Source organism: Metarhizium acridum (assembly GCF_019434415.1).
Source record: "Metarhizium acridum strain ARSEF 324 chromosome Unknown scaffold_276, whole genome shotgun sequence".
Classification (NCBI taxonomy): Eukaryota; Fungi; Ascomycota; class Sordariomycetes; order Hypocreales; family Clavicipitaceae; genus Metarhizium; species Metarhizium acridum.
Window position 1 is genome coordinate 741,391 of NW_027094025.1, and position 14,884 is coordinate 756,274.

At 53.2% G+C, this 14,884-nt stretch overlaps 7 protein-coding genes across 8 annotated transcripts; 4 read left to right on the forward strand and 3 right to left on the reverse strand.

Annotated features, from left to right (window-relative positions):
* Window positions 1-435: 435 nt before the first annotated feature.
* Window positions 436-1,095, reverse strand: FCF1_2 (rRNA-processing protein fcf1; the record flags this gene model as incomplete). The annotated part of the gene is made up of 2 exons (XM_007808900.1): window positions 436-990; window positions 1,060-1,095. 2 exons carry the CDS (start codon window positions 1,093-1,095, stop codon window positions 436-438), a joined length of 591 nt encoding a protein of 196 aa, XP_007807091.1.
* A 268-nt stretch (window positions 1,096-1,363) lies between these two features.
* On the forward strand, window positions 1,364-3,490 carry RFC4_1 (replication factor C subunit 4). The gene is made up of 3 exons (XM_007808901.2): window positions 1,364-1,532; window positions 1,591-1,811; window positions 1,902-3,490. Exons 1-3 carry the CDS (start codon window positions 1,429-1,431, stop codon window positions 2,648-2,650), a joined length of 1,074 nt encoding a protein of 357 aa, XP_007807092.1. The 5' UTR covers window positions 1,364-1,428; the 3' UTR covers window positions 2,651-3,490.
* Window positions 2,865-3,264, reverse strand: J3458_013269 (uncharacterized protein; the record flags this gene model as incomplete). Its single annotated transcript, XM_007808902.1, has 2 exons — window positions 2,865-3,027; window positions 3,095-3,264. The coding sequence occupies 2 exons, from the start codon at window positions 3,262-3,264 to the stop codon at window positions 2,865-2,867; spliced, it is 333 nt and encodes a 110-aa protein (XP_007807093.1).
* Window positions 3,491-3,734: 244 nt separating the features above from the next.
* J3458_013270 (uncharacterized protein) lies at window positions 3,735-5,764 on the forward strand. Its single transcript, XM_066120338.1, has 3 exons — window positions 3,735-3,991; window positions 4,057-4,333; window positions 4,720-5,764. The coding sequence occupies exons 1-3, from the start codon at window positions 3,945-3,947 to the stop codon at window positions 5,179-5,181; spliced, it is 786 nt and encodes a 261-aa protein (XP_065974625.1). The 5' UTR covers window positions 3,735-3,944; the 3' UTR covers window positions 5,182-5,764.
* J3458_013271 (uncharacterized protein) lies at window positions 4,361-7,834 on the reverse strand. The gene is made up of 3 exons (XM_066120339.1): window positions 6,883-7,834; window positions 6,556-6,813; window positions 4,361-6,485 (listed from the first exon to the last, which is right to left on the reverse strand). Exons 1-3 carry the CDS (start codon window positions 7,160-7,162, stop codon window positions 5,479-5,481), a joined length of 1,545 nt encoding a protein of 514 aa, XP_065974626.1. The 5' UTR covers window positions 7,163-7,834; the 3' UTR covers window positions 4,361-5,478.
* Window positions 7,835-9,077: 1,243 nt separating this feature from the next.
* On the forward strand, window positions 9,078-10,523 carry J3458_013272 (uncharacterized protein). The gene is made up of 3 exons (XM_066120340.1): window positions 9,078-9,327; window positions 9,414-9,615; window positions 9,694-10,523. The coding sequence occupies exons 1-3, from the start codon at window positions 9,174-9,176 to the stop codon at window positions 9,797-9,799; spliced, it is 462 nt and encodes a 153-aa protein (XP_065974627.1). The 5' UTR covers window positions 9,078-9,173; the 3' UTR covers window positions 9,800-10,523.
* Window positions 10,524-10,961: 438 nt separating this feature from the next.
* Window positions 10,962-14,757, forward strand: J3458_013273 (uncharacterized protein). Of its 2 annotated transcripts, XM_007808905.2 has the most exons (3): window positions 10,962-11,343; window positions 11,477-11,816; window positions 11,888-14,757. In XM_007808905.2, exons 1-3 carry the CDS (start codon window positions 11,208-11,210, stop codon window positions 14,292-14,294), a joined length of 2,883 nt encoding a protein of 960 aa, XP_007807096.2. In that variant the 5' UTR covers window positions 10,962-11,207; the 3' UTR covers window positions 14,295-14,757. The 2 variants fall into 2 exon arrangements, with proteins under 2 accessions (XP_007807096.2, XP_065974628.1); XM_066120341.1 differs by having other exon boundaries at window positions 11,010-11,343; window positions 11,477-14,757.
* Window positions 14,758-14,884: the final 127 nt, after the last annotated feature.

Below are 14,884 nucleotides of genomic sequence, written 5' to 3' on the forward strand. Positions count from 1 at the left end.
AGGCTGCTGTCTCATGCGCGGTGTGTAAAGGGGAAATACAGTCTATTGCAGGATCTATTTGCCCACCGAGAAGTATACTTTGATATACTAGTATAGAGCGCAACAGCCAGGTACCTGACTGGTCAAACGCTTTTTGCCTCCCGCTGTAGTATTCAGCCGAGAGTCGTGGGTGTCGAGATGTACGGCGAAGTGAGAATGAGGTGTGACGCAGCGTTGCTGCAAAGCCGTGGTGTCTGCTATGGTTGTTACCGTTTCGGCAATTCAGTCCACATGCATCGATCGGGTTTAACAGCTAAACTCCAGCCTAACGCTGTACCCTCCCAACTCGCCGTGGCGAAAAAAAAGAACGTGGCACGCAGAGCACCGCCAGAAACTCCAAAAGACGCCTGTGGTCATCGTGAAATTGTCATTATGCTACAGAAAAGAAACAAAAAATTACTCAGGCGCCCCCGGCAGCCTCTCAACCACATACTTGCCCCTCGCGACGCTCATCAACGGCACCCCGGGAATTCGACGGATGCGCCGTTTCAAAAGCTTATCGTTCGTGCCCACGATGTATATCCTATCCTTGGTCACCCTGTCCACAAGACAGTCGTCCGCGTACGTGCCCTTGTGGTCGCACTCCAGTCGCTGCCACCGCTCGTCCCTCGCAACCCGCAGCGCCAGCCGGTACTTTGGGCCCAGCTTCTCCAACTCCGCCATGACACACGACGTTATGATGGGGTTGCACTTGGCGTACAGGCAGTCCATCATGGACTCTAATAACGACAGCTTTCGCTGCACCGTGTGGCTGAGGAAGTTGGTGTCGACGAGGACGTTGTAGGGCGGCACGAGCGCCGTGTTGTGTTGGAAGAACATGTTGCTGGGCATCTGGGGTGCTTCTCGGATCAATTCGCCATTGATCGTCTTCTTCTCTTTGGCTTTGGCGTCTTCGTCTTTTTTCTGGTTCGTTTTGAGGCGCGCGTCGCGCAGGCCTATTACTCGCTTGACCTGGACATTTTGCCAAACGTTAGCAGACTCGGTTTTGTATTGGGGGTCTGGTTATCGATAAGGACCGACTTGGCCGAATTTTCTGGTTTTCTTCGCGACACCCATGGTGGCGGTTGGGAGATGCGCTCTTCTCGTCCTTCTGCGTATCCTCCTGTGTTTCTGGCGTGTTGGGTCCACAATGCAGGTCTTTGCGACGAGTTGCGCTGTCTGGTTCGCCTTTTTCTTTTCGTTGCTGTAGGGCAGAATATGATCTGCTGAGAAAAAGTTGGTTTGGCTGTTTACCGCCTCAGTCCAAAGGCGGTGGAGCAGGCAGAGCCACGCACGGACCACTTGCGCCTCATCAAGCCCCACGAGCCAGAAGCTCGATACACCACCAAAAACGCGTCTTCCAGGTCGCGTAAATTGATTCCATCGTTCACATCCACCATCGCCGTCACCATGCCCGCCGCCAAAACCGAGGAAAGGGGCGAATCTTCGACCGCTGCGTCAAAGGCAGCCTTGGCCTCATCTTCGAATGCGTCTCCAAATTACGAATTGCCATGGTACTCTTGTCCTCCCTCCCCCCTCGAAACTTGACGCCGCTAACATTGCTGTTCGAAGGGTGGAAAAGTACCGTCCCGTCTTCCTGGACGATGTGGTGGGCAACACGGAGACGATTGAGCGGCTGAAAATCATAGCTAGGGAGGGAAACATGCCCCATGTCATTATTTCAGGAATGCCGGGCATTGGAAAGACGACAAGCGTGCTGTGCCTGGCTAGACAGCTACTGGGAGAGTCATATAGAGAAGCTGTTCTGGAGCTGAATGCAAGTGACGAGAGAGGTATGTGGACAAATATCTGAGAGAAAGAGAGAGGGAGGGAGGGAGGGAGGGAGAGAGAGAGAAATTCTCAATGCTCACCACTGTGTCAAGGTATCGACGTCGTACGCAATCGAATCAAGGGCTTTGCTCAAAAGAAGGTCACATTACCCCCCGGCAGACATAAGCTCGTCATTCTCGATGAAGCAGACAGCATGACATCGGGCGCGCAGCAAGCTCTTCGCCGAACCATGGAGATCTACTCCAACACGACCCGATTCGCCTTTGCATGCAACCAGTCCAACAAGATTATTGAGCCGCTGCAGTCGCGATGCGCCATCCTCCGATACGCAAAGCTGTCCGACGCCCAGGTTGTCAAGAGATTACTGCAAATCATTGAAGCCGAAAAGGTCGAATACAGCGACGACGGCCTTGCTGCTCTCGTTTTCAGCGCAGAGGGGGATATGCGACAGGCCATCAACAATTTGCAATCAACCTTTGCTGGTTTCGGCTTCGTCTCTGGAGACAATGTGTTCAAGGTCGTCGACTCGCCTCATCCCATCAAAGTACAGGCTATGCTGAAGGCGTGCTACGAGGGTAACGTAGATTCTGCGCTGGATACTTTGAGGGAGCTGTGGGATCTGGGATACTCCAGTCACGACATCATCAGCACCATGTTCAAGGTGACCAAGACTATTCCAACGCTAAGCGAGCATTCAAAGCTGGAGTTTATCAAGGAGATTGGCTTCACCCACATGAAAATTCTGGAAGGCGTCCAAACGTTGCTGCAGCTAAGCGGCTGCGTTGCACGGCTGTCCAAGATTAATATGGATCCAAAGAAGTTTCAAGTGGCTGCAAAATAAACGAGTGAATTTTTGGAGGGTGCATGAGTAGGCGTTGGAGTTGGTTCGGTTTCTGTTCGTTGAGGTACATGACGGGTAGCCTCGAAAAATGTGTGTTCGATAGGGAATTTGGCCAAGATGCCTCTCTATGACATTTGCTATATGATGAAATAAAGTACAATGTAACATGCTGCGGCATCATGTTTACGTGGTGAATCCATATCCAAAATGCAGGTCATTTCTCGCCCTCACTCTTTCCAAATTCCTCCTCGTACCGCTCCCACTTGGCCTTTTCCCTCATCCATCTTCTTTGCATGCGCATCTGGTATTCGTACTGTCTTAGGCGCCAATCGGCTTCAATCATGCCCCCTAGTACCATGCCCGACATTTGGAGGTACCTGCAGGGCTAGTGTGAGTTCTGAACCAAAGGGTCACGATGGGTAGGTGTCTATGCGCTGCGCTCACACTTTGAACTGGACCGTTGTTCCGCGGTAAATAGGCGACCATACGTAGCCAATGGCCCCAAGAACAGCTGCTCCTGCTCCCCATTTCGCTGCGCCTATGAGAGCGCCTTTCCCCGCCTCCCATGCGGCGTCGTTGGCTTCTTCTGTTTTCAATGGATCGTGGGTTTTCATGGTTGTGGTTGAGAGTCAACCCACGTCAGCGGCTCGGGCTCGATTGCAGCTGGTGATTTGCTCCTCCAGACTAGGACGCAAAACACGCAACGAAATATTACAATCAAAGTATTTTACATTGGCCAACGAAGAAAAATCCTATGGTGTTTTTTCAATCAAAGAGCAATTGTGGGGTGAGTACGGATGGATGAGCTCATTCGGAAACGACGGCTGAGCTCTGTCGGCCAGCCTAGGGTAGGAGTTTTATCGATATGGAGTTGATGACTGCGGTGGTCAGTGATCGTGTGCTCAAGCTCAAACCTGGTGCCTTGCGGGCCGGGCTGAGGCCAAGGTCCCCACCACGCCCCGCTAGATGCACCAAAACACCGCCTACTGGCATAGTGGAGGCTGCCGGACTCCATCCGCCCGCCGAATATCTTTGCAAGCTGGCAACAAATCTCGTCTTCTGTGTCCCGTCTTTCTACCATCTTCTGGAAGATGAGACAAGATACCACGTAATGACCACGCTGGTGCTTGCTGCCTAGCCCCCTTTGCATGAATTGTTCATCTGCTCCAAAGCTTGTTTTGGTTTTGCTGCTGCGTTTCTTGCATCTGTGATTTTCTTGTCTTGCTACACCTTCTGCGACGGCAGCGCATACTGCTACCTGGCTTGCCATTGCTGATAACACACTCTGCCTACCATGGATATTGCGCTGGAGAATTACTGGCGGCTACCGCCAATGTCCAGGTAAGGACCAAAACTACCCGAACGCCAAAAAATGCCTTGATCTTGCTGACGTGGCCGCGCCGCAGAAATATTGCAACATGTGCATTCGTCATGTCTCTCGGCATCGTGCTGGGCATACTACCGTCCAAGTACTTCATTTACCATCCGTTCTTCATACTTAGATTCCCGCCCCAGATATGGCGTTTTGCGACGTCTTTTTTGATCACGGGCTCAGGCTTAGGCCTTCTCTTTGATACCTATTTCTTGTATTCGTACCTCAGCCAAATGGAGGTTGGCAATCCTCGGTTCCCACGAAAGGAAGACCTGATTTGGTACCTTGTATTCGTGTGTGGGACGATTTTGGTAAGCTCTCATGCCCAAGTTCTGCCACTTGATTTCCGCCCTTGGTGCACCTGTTTTGAAGCGTCGGGCTTGCAAAAGCAAAACACCTCATATATCTGCCCGGATAGTGTCATGCCTCTACTACTATCACGGTTCCTGGAAATGAGGAAGAGTACCCCTGCTCTTCGGTTCAGTCCATTATTCGCAATCCGGTCTGTTCTGCGGTGTAGGCATGGTGGGATGTCTTATGGATGGCTCGTGTGATTCCCCAATTCACTCGGGTGGTTTTTATTGGCTCCCTACATTTTACTACCTTGTCCCATAGTTTTTTTTTTCCACCTTGATCTGTTTTTGTTTTTCGTACCTGTCGTAGAAGAGAAAGAATTGAAGCTGACTCCCAGCTTCAGGTAGCAAATCACTTTGTCGGCTTCGGGTTCATGATGTTCCTGCCGGCTCTTATTCTAGCGCTGAGCTATACTGTGACGCAGGACCAGCGCGGAGCCAAGGTCAGCTACATGTTTGTTACCATGCCCGCCCAGATGATGCCGTATGCCATGCTTGCCATCAACCTCCTGTTTCCTGGCGGCGTTCAAAACATGATACTCCAATTTCATGGCCTGTTTGCTGGTCATTTCTTTGACTTTCTGTCGAGGACGTGGCCGCAATACGGCGGTGGGAGAAACCTCATTCCCACACCTGCCATCCTGTCCAGGATTGTCCAGGCGACCGAGTCGTTATTTCAAAGGGGCGTTGGGGGTCCTGCCCGACCTGCTGGCAGGACTCTTGGCGGAGGCACTGGCGCCAATACTTCAAGTGGACCGTTGCCGGACGCTTGGCGAACACGAGGTCCGGGGCAGCGACTGGGGTAGACGGTGGTAGTAGTGTAATAGGTTTAAGTAATGTACGAAGAGAATCAAATTGATTCATGATATGAAATAATTGCTATATTGTCCCGGGGTTATATCACCACAACTCCAAGTCCCTACCCAAGACGAATTAAATGATTGTGAGGAAGCATGTCCCAAAAAAAAACCTTGAACACCAGGATAAACGGAATAATCTTTCAGAAAACCACCAAGTATGCATCTCTACGCAAAAAGCGGCGCAATGTCTCCCGCTGCGCTGAGAATATAATAGCACGCCATTGCTACGACTACTGACGCTGTTCAGTAGCCGTACAGGGTGCTTTTCCCGCTTCTCAAAGGAACTTCAATGTAGCCATCCTTCCTGGCAATATTGACCAACGGTGGCGGCACTCGATCTCTCGCCATGCCCATCGGTCCAGCCATGGGTATATCGTGAAACCTGGGGTCGTGCGTCATTAACGGCGGCGAGATATGCATCTCCCGCGCATCCCTGGACCCCCTTCCGCCGATAAATATCTTGGGTATTCGAAGCTTGGGCATGTACGGCAGATAAGGGGTAGAAACGGCTGAAGTTCTCCTGTTTTGCGGCTCTGGGGCGTAGCTGGTGGGGTGGAGGGATTTTCGAGCGGCCAGCCTGGCGGAATCTTCGGCGGCGTTTAGATAGGCCTGGACGGCAAACGAGTCTGGTGTGTTTGAGCGGCGGTGGGTGTGGGTTTCCGGCGGCGGCGAGGGTGTTCGCGCGGGAGTGACATGGCCGAAGGAGCGGGGCCGGCACACACTGCCCGCGGCCGGAGTGTCGTCCTGGTTGTGGATGGTAGGGCTGGACGAGACGTGGCTTTGCGGTGCCGGGTTGACTTGCTTGTTTTGCCTTGCGGCGGCGGCGGCTAGCTCTGCCTCGACACGGTCGTAGTATTCGCCGCAGGAGTTGGGCTGTACCGGGTGCGCCTTTTCGCTGAAGGCGTTGCCGGTGTAGTAGCGGCGGTAGGCCTGCGACATGGGCTGTTCTGGGTATGCGGCTGGCGGCTGGAAGTTGGAGTAGTAGCAGGACTGTTCCCATTCGTTCCAGGAGCGTTCGCGGCGGAAGTGGACTACGAGGAGGGCGGTGGCCAAGAGGAATATGAGGAACACGCCTATGGCGATGCCGGCGATGGCGCTGGGCGAGAGGCTGCCGCTGGACTGGTTCCCTTGGTCGTTGGGAGAGGGGTCCGTCGTGTTGATGGGGGAGGTGGTGAAGACGCTTCCGCTGAGAGAGAGGAGCGCGCCGTCTTCTGGAGCTTGTCTGCAACCGGCCTCAAGCGCAGCCAGGACTGTATGGGGGGGTTAGTTCTTAATATTGATGAGGGGAAATGGGCTTGATGGAAAGTTTTCTCGTCTTACAGTTGGAGAAATAGGCTTCCCCCTCGGTTGCTTGGAGACAACTTATACATGGCGAGAGGTTCGGCCCTATGAATGCGCCGTTGTTGGCCGTGCAGTAATCCCAGGTGGTGTTTGGGTTTGCGTTGAAACCTGGCTCTATCAACGGCTCCTTCATGGCCTGGCAGGCCTTGTCTATATTGCATTGAGCTGCCACGGTACCGTTATTCACGGCCTTGGGCGCGGCGTACATGCATGTGGTGAGGGTATATCGTAGATTATCTGCCACTTGTCTGTCAGTCTTTGACGATATAATCCCGGTGCAGGGGGTCCCAGGGTCTTGAGCCGTACATATGTACCATTTCAGGTCTGACTCGGTCTTGTCAACCTTCTTGCTGTGTTGTAAGCAGTCCAAGCACTTCCTGAACTTGATGCCGGTATCGGTGGTCGAGTAGTCCAGGTCTTTGCAGCTGATGTCGTCCACCGTCGTTGTCGAGTCCGAGGCACTGAACTCATTTCCACCAGGCGAGTCGAGGCATTCTACTGCGCATCGTGACCCCGGGGTGACTTCCAGGGCGGTGGTGAGGCGGGCTATGGCTAGGAGGGAAAAGGTGACGGCTGGAAGCTGCATGGTGTTGCGGCGTACAGGCCCCGGGAAGGGCGAGACGGGAGGAGTGCTTGATGGATGACTGGGTAAACTGATGCTCGTTACATGGCCTGAGGGTTGTCGGTTGCACACAAGAGGGGCAGGAAAGCCCTCAGACGGTATATAAGTTTGCGAGAAGCAAGATGCGGCGCCCGGGAAGGACTCGGGAGGATCGAAATCTCGAGCCAAGATGCAAGCTAGCTAGCCGAACAGGCCCAAGCGCAGAATATTATATGAAAAGCACCTTCGGCCCTGTGTAACTGTGACTCAGTCTTTGGGGGCGGTGGGGAGCAGAGACGGGCGAAAAGCATTCAATTGCGCATGGTTGATGGTGCATTGGGGGTGGTGGCTTGCTGCTTCTGCCGGGGGCAAGAGAGCAGCTCGTATGTCAAGAAAGTCTGCACATCTTCTGTTGGACGTTCCAGACGTGCCTTGCCATGTCCGAGCCGTGCGCGGGTGCTGTACTACCACGTTTGGGCCGTTTGGGCCAGTCGAGGCAGGCGGAAGAATGTCGTTGAGAACCAACAGCATTTTGACTGTTGGTGACATGGCAGTATGGTTGCATGAGTTGCATTTGCGGTGGTTGAAATGTCAAGTACCCAAGAGGTGCGGGAGGACGAGCAGCCAGTAAGATTGCGCTAAACGGGCCGCTAGACGCCTCCGCAACCCAAACCCCTGCGGGCCGATCCAATCATGGCGCTGATAAGTGATTGACCAGCCGTCTTCCCGACTTGCTTGCTCGTCTGCGAGGTGGTGGTGGGGGAGGCGGGAGCATTTGTTTGAGACGGCGTGCGCGGTGAGAGGGTGGGTTTAGTCTTGGTGGACTGCATGTGTGAGTGACCGTTGACCCTTTGCTCCTTGTCCGTGACAAGCGAGCCGTGTGGTTTTGCTTCAAGCATTGATATGATACTCGGTACGAAAACTTCTACGGCGTCTACTGTCACCATCTTGCGGCCCCGCTGTGCGATTACTCCGTAGTTCGCAAACAGATGCGAGCTCCCATGTTCTACGGAGGACGAGCCGGGTGGACATGCACACACAATAACCTGCTCTATCCCTCTCTTGACCCCTGGCATAACAGCACAAGCCAAAACGCTCACCCTGCTTCTCTATGGGGTCTGGTTGATACATTTCTCACTCCAGGAGCGGAACCCGATCTTTCGAAAAGTCAAGATGCGGGGATGTAGCAATCTCGGGATGGCGCCGAGGGGCTTGCCAATCGTCACGTCCGATCCCATCCCCGGCGGCGCTACCGATGTGGCATCGACGATAACCGCCAACGCGGTTATTCAAATAGTTACTATGGATCCATTTCTAGTTCTTCTTTGTTGCATACCTTGAGTCATGTCCGGGGTGCTTGGCCCACCACGCCGCGTATGACCCCGGGGGGTGACCGGGTAGGAACACGGAAGATGCTCTCACAGAGGGCTTTGTCCATTTCAATCTCGGCGTGAGACGGCTAGGCGGGGGATTTTGGTAATTCGTACGGAATACTCCGTAAGCTAGGATGATGGACTGCAGTTGTCACTACCAGATCCTTGCTGGCTGAGACATGGGTTTCGAGCAGGAGAGACATGTGCAGTCACTTGACCGAGTTTACGGAGAACAAGCCCTTGTACTTCTACTTTATAGACCGTGGTCTGTGGACGAACAACAAACGAACCAGAACGGTGGCACTCGGGAGCAGAAATTCTGTGGCTGGGTTCCTGCTCTAATCATGCAGAAAGCCTTTTCTTGTGATTGACAAACACTGCACGGCTTGTACGGGTGCTTCCAGGGAGACTGTACCTCGCATCGGTTAGGGAATGAGTTGAGACTAACTGCGATGCCATTGTGCCATGATTGAGTTTGCTCGTGTGACTGGAAGCAGTTTCAAGTTTGCACGTTGAAAGAGTCTAGATATTTGGACTGCCTCAAAGCTGAGATTATAAGAAGTTACCAGACGAATATCTTTCTACGTAAAACTGAGTTCGTCCGTCCTCAAAACTCTCTGACGATGACGACGCTCAGTATCAAGTACACTTCGCTGTTGTGTATCTGGGCTGCCGCGCAAAGTATTTACGCTGCATCCGGCGAAACACACGACAGGTGTGGCAATGACAAGGCTCTCTACGAAGCTCCAAGCTGGGCATTGACAAATGTCACCAGACGCAAGTTCAGCAGACAATATTTTTTTTTCCACCTCCTCCTCCGTAGCCTCCTGTCGGTTCATCTCTAACTGTCCGGCCACCATTAGGTATCCCGAACGAGAGGGAAATCTGGATGAGATTCGACATCAGCAGCCCCAACCTCGACCCTATGTACTGCTACATGCTGGTTCACGTCAACGAGAAGGCGAGACATGCTTCCTTCTCCGACCAGAGGTGTGTTGGCAGCAACTTCACCGTGTCCTGGGGTTACACGAAGGATGACGACGCAGGCATCATGACCATCGTGAAGTAAGCCACCACAGATCACCCACAGGGACGCAGAAGCACATGGATCACATACTGACCCGTTGGCAACAAATCACCTAGCCCCGGAAGGACCCGTCGGTGCTGGTTCGGATGGCGAGGAGTCAATGCAAAGGAGCACCTCGAAGACGTGGGCCCAAACAACACCGCGGAGATGCCGCCGATGTGAAATTCTGCACCGGGATGGATATGCCGTTGGTTGTCTGGAGCGTCTCGGTCGAGTCTCTGCATTTTTCTTGCCTGGCCTGCCGCGGGCCGGAGTATTCTCGACGCAATCCCGAGATTTCTGGGGTTGGACGAGGCGCAATATTTTGCGATTGGTTTTATTGTATTTCGGTTATACGGCATGAGGGGAAAAATATTGGACTATGCCGTGTGCGACATCATGGTCATGATGGGCTTGAAGTTGTCGCGACGTCTCACAGCTCCCCGAGTAAAATAGCCGCGAGATAGACTAGGAATGGCCATGCCAATGATGCACGGCAGCTAGAGGTAAGAGGCGGTTCCCTTTCTATGATTCTAGTTGGCGTGTATCCGGAAGACTCTAGGCTCATGGCCTGCCAATGAACATGATTGTGCGTGACATGAGGGTTTCTTGTAGAACAGGAGGAAAACAAGTCTACTGGTCGGAGTATTGTGTGTCGACGCAGTCACGGCATATTGGACAAGTTGGACAGCAATTTACCGCCAGTCCGTGTGTGAACACAACAGCCTGAGTAACTCATTTCTTGGAGGACAATAAAAACCAAGGCATTGTGTATTACCAGAGTTGGCGGGAAATCACATCCCAGGCAATTTTGGGCATCAAAGCGCTTGTTGCGAATGCGCACAATCAAGGGGTCTTTGGTGTAGATATCAGCCCATGTTGGCCGCACGGCAGACATTGAACGCTTTCCCGCGCAGAATCCGTAGCACGGAGCACGACATTCAGATATTCCATGGCCAGACAGGCAAAAAGCCAAGCCACCATGGCCCGAGGCACCCTGCTTGAACTTTGAGACTTTGGCGCTTAATCCAGAATCATCATTGGCTGGCGTCGCGGCGAAGGACGCCTGGTGGCGAATCATGGCACAGTTCACAATCTGGGGTCGCACGCCGCGAGGGGCAAGCCCAGCCATTCGTCCTACGAGGCTACGACCAACTCCATCACGCGTGACGGCATCGTGCCACCTACGTTTTGGTCCAGCAAGTCTGTTTAGCAGCAAGCTCGGGCTGCCCAATCAATCGAGCAACCCCATGACCTGCCTGCCCTGCTCCCTGGAGCTATGGTGCCCCAGTCACTTGGGCAGTTTCGGGGGGCCGACTGGAATGATGAAATTTGGGTAGGAACCGACCGGTTGTGTTACCACACCTCGACGCACAAACCACCATTATATCCTCCCGTTGGTCCAGCATTCCGCTTTTGGTGATTGTTTTTTTTTCGGTGTTGGTTGCGCTTGAATTTTCTTTTTCGGGCGTCCTATTTGGTCGCTGAGCTCCGTTCAGGTCCGCCGATACGGCTGGCGATCGAGGCCGAGGTGGGAGTAGCAGATGCGCAGTGCGAAAGCCACATTGGCCTGCGCTGTCGACGGGCCAAGATGAGGATCGCATGTCTTCAGTTTGCGCCGCAGGTTGGAGATGTGGACAATAATCTCAACCGGGCGGATGCGATTTTGAGTCGCGTAGATCCCGAGGCTCTTGACCTGCTGGTTTTGCCGGAGCTGGCTTTTTCTGGTACGTCGTGCGCGGGGACTCCATGATGCACGGGCTTGGGCTCTGCATCTGGTTGGATCCAGCTTGGCCGCTGATTGAGAGACAAGAGGACCAAAGGGGCAAAACATTGTCAAGTTTTCTAACTCCAGTGTAGGATACAACTTCAAGTCTTTGGGCGACATATCGCAGTTCCTCGAACCATCAGTTGCTGGTATCAGCTCCTTGTGGACCCGAACTACCGCCTTGAAATACGACTGTACCGTCATAACTGGCTATCCCGAAAAGGTCGACCCGACTTTCAAGTGGCCGACAAACCCGGAATATTACAATGCAGCCATTATCGTCAACGGCGAGGGAGAGACGGTAGCCAACTACCGAAAGACTCACCTGTACTACACGGACGAAACATGGGCCCTGGAAGGGCCTGCCGGATTCTTTGGCGAGAGACTGGATGGCCTGGGACGCACTGCTATCGGAATTTGCATGGACCTCAAGTACGTCAGTTCGCGGCAAGGTTGAGATTGTTGCCAAACTTCAGACTCGCATGTTCTAATTTGTATCGCAGCCCGTACAAATTCGAGGCACCGTGGGATAAGTTCGAGTTTGCCCAGCATGTTTTAGATTGCGGAGCTCGTCTGGTTGTGATATCCATGGCTTGGATCACCAATGATGATCCCCGTCAGTTTAGTCGTATGCCTCAGGAACCAGACATGAACACTCTGCTCTATTGGGTTTCCCGCCTTGAACCAATAATAAGAGCAGAGTCCACCGAGGAAGTCATAGTAGTGTTTGCAAATCGTACTGGAATGGAGGGGGAAGTCACGTATGCTGGCACCAGTGCTGTCATCGGCATTAAATCCGGCGAAGTTCGAGTATACGGAATACTCGGCCGCGGGGACAAAGAGCTGCTCGTTGTCGATACTGATGCAGCTCCATATGCCAAACTAGTATATCGGCCTGGGGAGGACAACCCTGAAGGCGACGCTGGGGAGCCAGAGGAAAACGATCACCGAAAGGATTACGAGAACCATCGTTCCCAGCATCCCCAAGGCGGAAGAGAGTCTGAAGATCCGTCCTCGAGCGGCCATCAGGGGTCCCAGGGCGAATCCGACGCCGCCCAAGGGAAGAACCCGTCTGCCAAGTACAGCAGAAACACTTTGTTCAATCAACCTCGCTCAGATCCGTCCATGAGACATGGCCTAGAGAGTTCGGATACGCATACACTAACAGCTCCGAGTCCAACCCCTCATTCGGTCCGGCCTAGGCTCGCGGTTTCAACAAATCACCCCAACAGCCAGAAATACCTGAATGGACCTTCCCCTGCATCATATTCGGCAAAAGTCAGCTGTGGGCCTTTCCAAATTCTGGGGGGAGAGGTCAGTTTCCATGGGTCAAACATCAATGCCGAACTATCTCCTTGGGCGGCGTCTGAGTCTCGATTCTCCGAGTCGCCTTTCGATTCGTCCCGACTTTGCTGGGCATCTACACCATTTTCCCCAGCTGAAGTGCCTGACTCAAGATGGACATCTCCAGATGAGGCGGATGATCTTATCTTCCCGGAAAGTTCGTTACTCGCGAACCAGGAAAATCGCTATAGTATCAGGTCTGATGTTTCTGTGTGGAATAACCAGCCTGGGCGTCCACCGAGCATCGCTAACCACATGATCAACCGGTCCACACCACCTCACGAGACATCGCTTGGCCGAATTCGTTACGATGCCCCTGAACGAACATCGCCCATGAATGACCTCACTGATGCCTCGAGACAAGAGTCTCGTCCAATTCACCCTTACTCCGTAGGGTCTCGCCACAGAAATCGATCTCGTGGTCACGAGAGATCAAGGTCAGACGTCGCAGGCGAGAACGAACTTGGAGTTGTCTGCCAAAGACTGGAAGACATGGCCACGTTCGCCGACGTATCTCAGCAACAACACTTCTCCTTCAACGGCAATCGAGACCGTTCAAACTCTACCTCTGGACATCAAGTCTCGAGAAGTCGGAGCAAGGGCCGGAGTAGGAGACCGATGCCAATGCTACAAGACCATGGCTATGACAGCAGCCAAATGACTGCTTCGATACCGATAGCTCTTAGCCCGCATCCCGCCAATTCTGCGGATTCGAGAGACTCGAGTAACACGAGCAGACAGCGGCGGCCCAATCCCGTGCTTCAAGATCCGCCAATTCTTCGCCCCGTTTCAAGCGGTCGTATCAGACAAAGGAGTAGCTCCAAAGGGAGAATCGGTGACCGGCCTCCGTCTAAAAGCGCCTTCATGCAGCGCGAAATAAGGTCAAACACGCCCGCCAAACTTGTCGACAGAGGAACAAGCCGTGGTCGTCGGCGCGAGGATAGACCCGCCACGGATCAGAAAGCCGCTACGCCTGGAAGCCGCGAACGGCGGAACGGCGCAAATAACAGCCGAGGCCGCCACCCCGAGCCCGTAGACCTATCTCAGTTCACACTTATCGAAGAGTACACCGCGCCCAATTGTCCCGTTCACGGCTCCCGATCCCGCTCTAGAACCGGGCAACAGAAGCACCAACCTGGGAACAATAGGCCAGCAACTACCACTCCAGCGCGCCCTCCTGCCCAGCCAGAGAGAGTAGGAAGGCGATCGACGCAAAATACACCACGACCGGCGAGCGGGAAAGACGCACCGGAGGTTGCCACGCGGCCGCCCAAGCCTCAGGTGTCGCCGAAGCTGGACGCGAAGAGTCCCAAAACGTCAAAGACGTCGACTCCTGCAGCTACCAGGTCAAAGCTTCGCAATACTGGCCACAAGTCATCTGATATAGTCAAGACGGTGGTTCCCGAACCACTTAACCTTAAAGCGCCACAGGGCCCAAAGACACCCAAGGCCATGGTTCTTGTCAGTGACGGCAAGATAGACCCACTAGAGCTCATGGCATCGTTGAGATGTGTGGAACGGTCGCTTGCAAAGTCCATAAATCGGCCGCGCAGCGCAATATGGTAGTGAGTACAAGGACATTTGTACTATGGATGAGATATAAGGGAGTGTTGGGGTTTGCATTGTCGTCTTTGTTGGTTGGGTGGCTTGCGTGTTTATATTTTGTGGAAATCTGGCAGCATTTACATGTTATGCGTTTCGGGGCGTGAAGAAACGGCCGTGATGAGTTTGCAGAATCTGAGATTTGAAGGCTGTTTTGGGGACAGTGAGCGATGCGCGACTTGTGGTGTTGACTGGTGATGCTACGGCAGAAGCGGTTCTTGGTACCGTAATTTTACTACAATTTTGACTATTTTTTACTCTGTAATAGAAGAATTGCCATGCGGTTTTGTCGCCGAGGAATTCAGTAAGAATTAACCTAATCCATAGGGCATAAATGATTCGTACGCTACGCAGAAGAGAAGGCTAATGTGCACGTCAGCTCAAGGATGACATGGGACCCACTCGGGACCGGCCCGTAAAGCCATCGGATTAGTAAATGGTTCGGGACGTACGGGGTACTCGCTGGATAATTCGGCACGAAATGAGGCCAAGTCACGTCAAAAGGTCTTTGAATCCTACAAGCACCCAAGTTCAGAAAGGCCTATGATGGGGAC

Bases quoted from the DNA above. Each gene is read 5' to 3' on its own strand.
- J3458_013272 (XM_066120340.1), top strand. From the start codon at position 9,174: ATGACGACGCTCAGTATCAAGTACACTTCGCTGTTGTGTATCTGGGCT. The intron at 9,328-9,413 runs GCAAGTTCAGCA...GGCCACCATTAG, and splicing joins ATTGACAAATGTCACCAGAC to GTATCCCGAACGAGAGGGAA. The intron at 9,616-9,693 runs GTAAGCCACCAC...CAAATCACCTAG, and splicing joins GGCATCATGACCATCGTGAA to CCCCGGAAGGACCCGTCGGT.
- J3458_013273 (XM_007808905.2), top strand. From the start codon at position 11,208: ATGAGGATCGCATGTCTTCAGTTTGCGCCGCAGGTTGGAGATGTGGAC. The intron at 11,344-11,476 runs GTACGTCGTGCG...ACTCCAGTGTAG, and splicing joins GCCGGAGCTGGCTTTTTCTG to GATACAACTTCAAGTCTTTG. The intron at 11,817-11,887 runs GTACGTCAGTTC...TTTGTATCGCAG, and splicing joins GGAATTTGCATGGACCTCAA to CCCGTACAAATTCGAGGCAC.
- RFC4_1 (XM_007808901.2), top strand. From the start codon at position 1,429: ATGCCCGCCGCCAAAACCGAGGAAAGGGGCGAATCTTCGACCGCTGCG. The intron at 1,533-1,590 runs GTACTCTTGTCC...TGCTGTTCGAAG, and splicing joins CCAAATTACGAATTGCCATG to GGTGGAAAAGTACCGTCCCG. The intron at 1,812-1,901 runs GTATGTGGACAA...CACTGTGTCAAG, and splicing joins GAATGCAAGTGACGAGAGAG to GTATCGACGTCGTACGCAAT.
- J3458_013270 (XM_066120338.1), top strand. From the start codon at position 3,945: ATGGATATTGCGCTGGAGAATTACTGGCGGCTACCGCCAATGTCCAG. The intron at 3,992-4,056 runs GTAAGGACCAAA...GCCGCGCCGCAG, and splicing joins CGGCTACCGCCAATGTCCAG to AAATATTGCAACATGTGCAT. The intron at 4,334-4,719 runs GTAAGCTCTCAT...TCCCAGCTTCAG, and splicing joins TCGTGTGTGGGACGATTTTG to GTAGCAAATCACTTTGTCGG.
- J3458_013271 (XM_066120339.1), bottom strand. From the start codon at position 7,162: ATGCAGCTTCCAGCCGTCACCTTTTCCCTCCTAGCCATAGCCCGCCTC. The intron at 6,814-6,882 runs GTACGGCTCAAG...GACAAGTGGCAG, and splicing joins AGACCTGAAATGGTACATAT to ATAATCTACGATATACCCTC. The intron at 6,486-6,555 runs GTAAGACGAGAA...CCCCCCATACAG, and splicing joins GGAAGCCTATTTCTCCAACT to TCCTGGCTGCGCTTGAGGCC.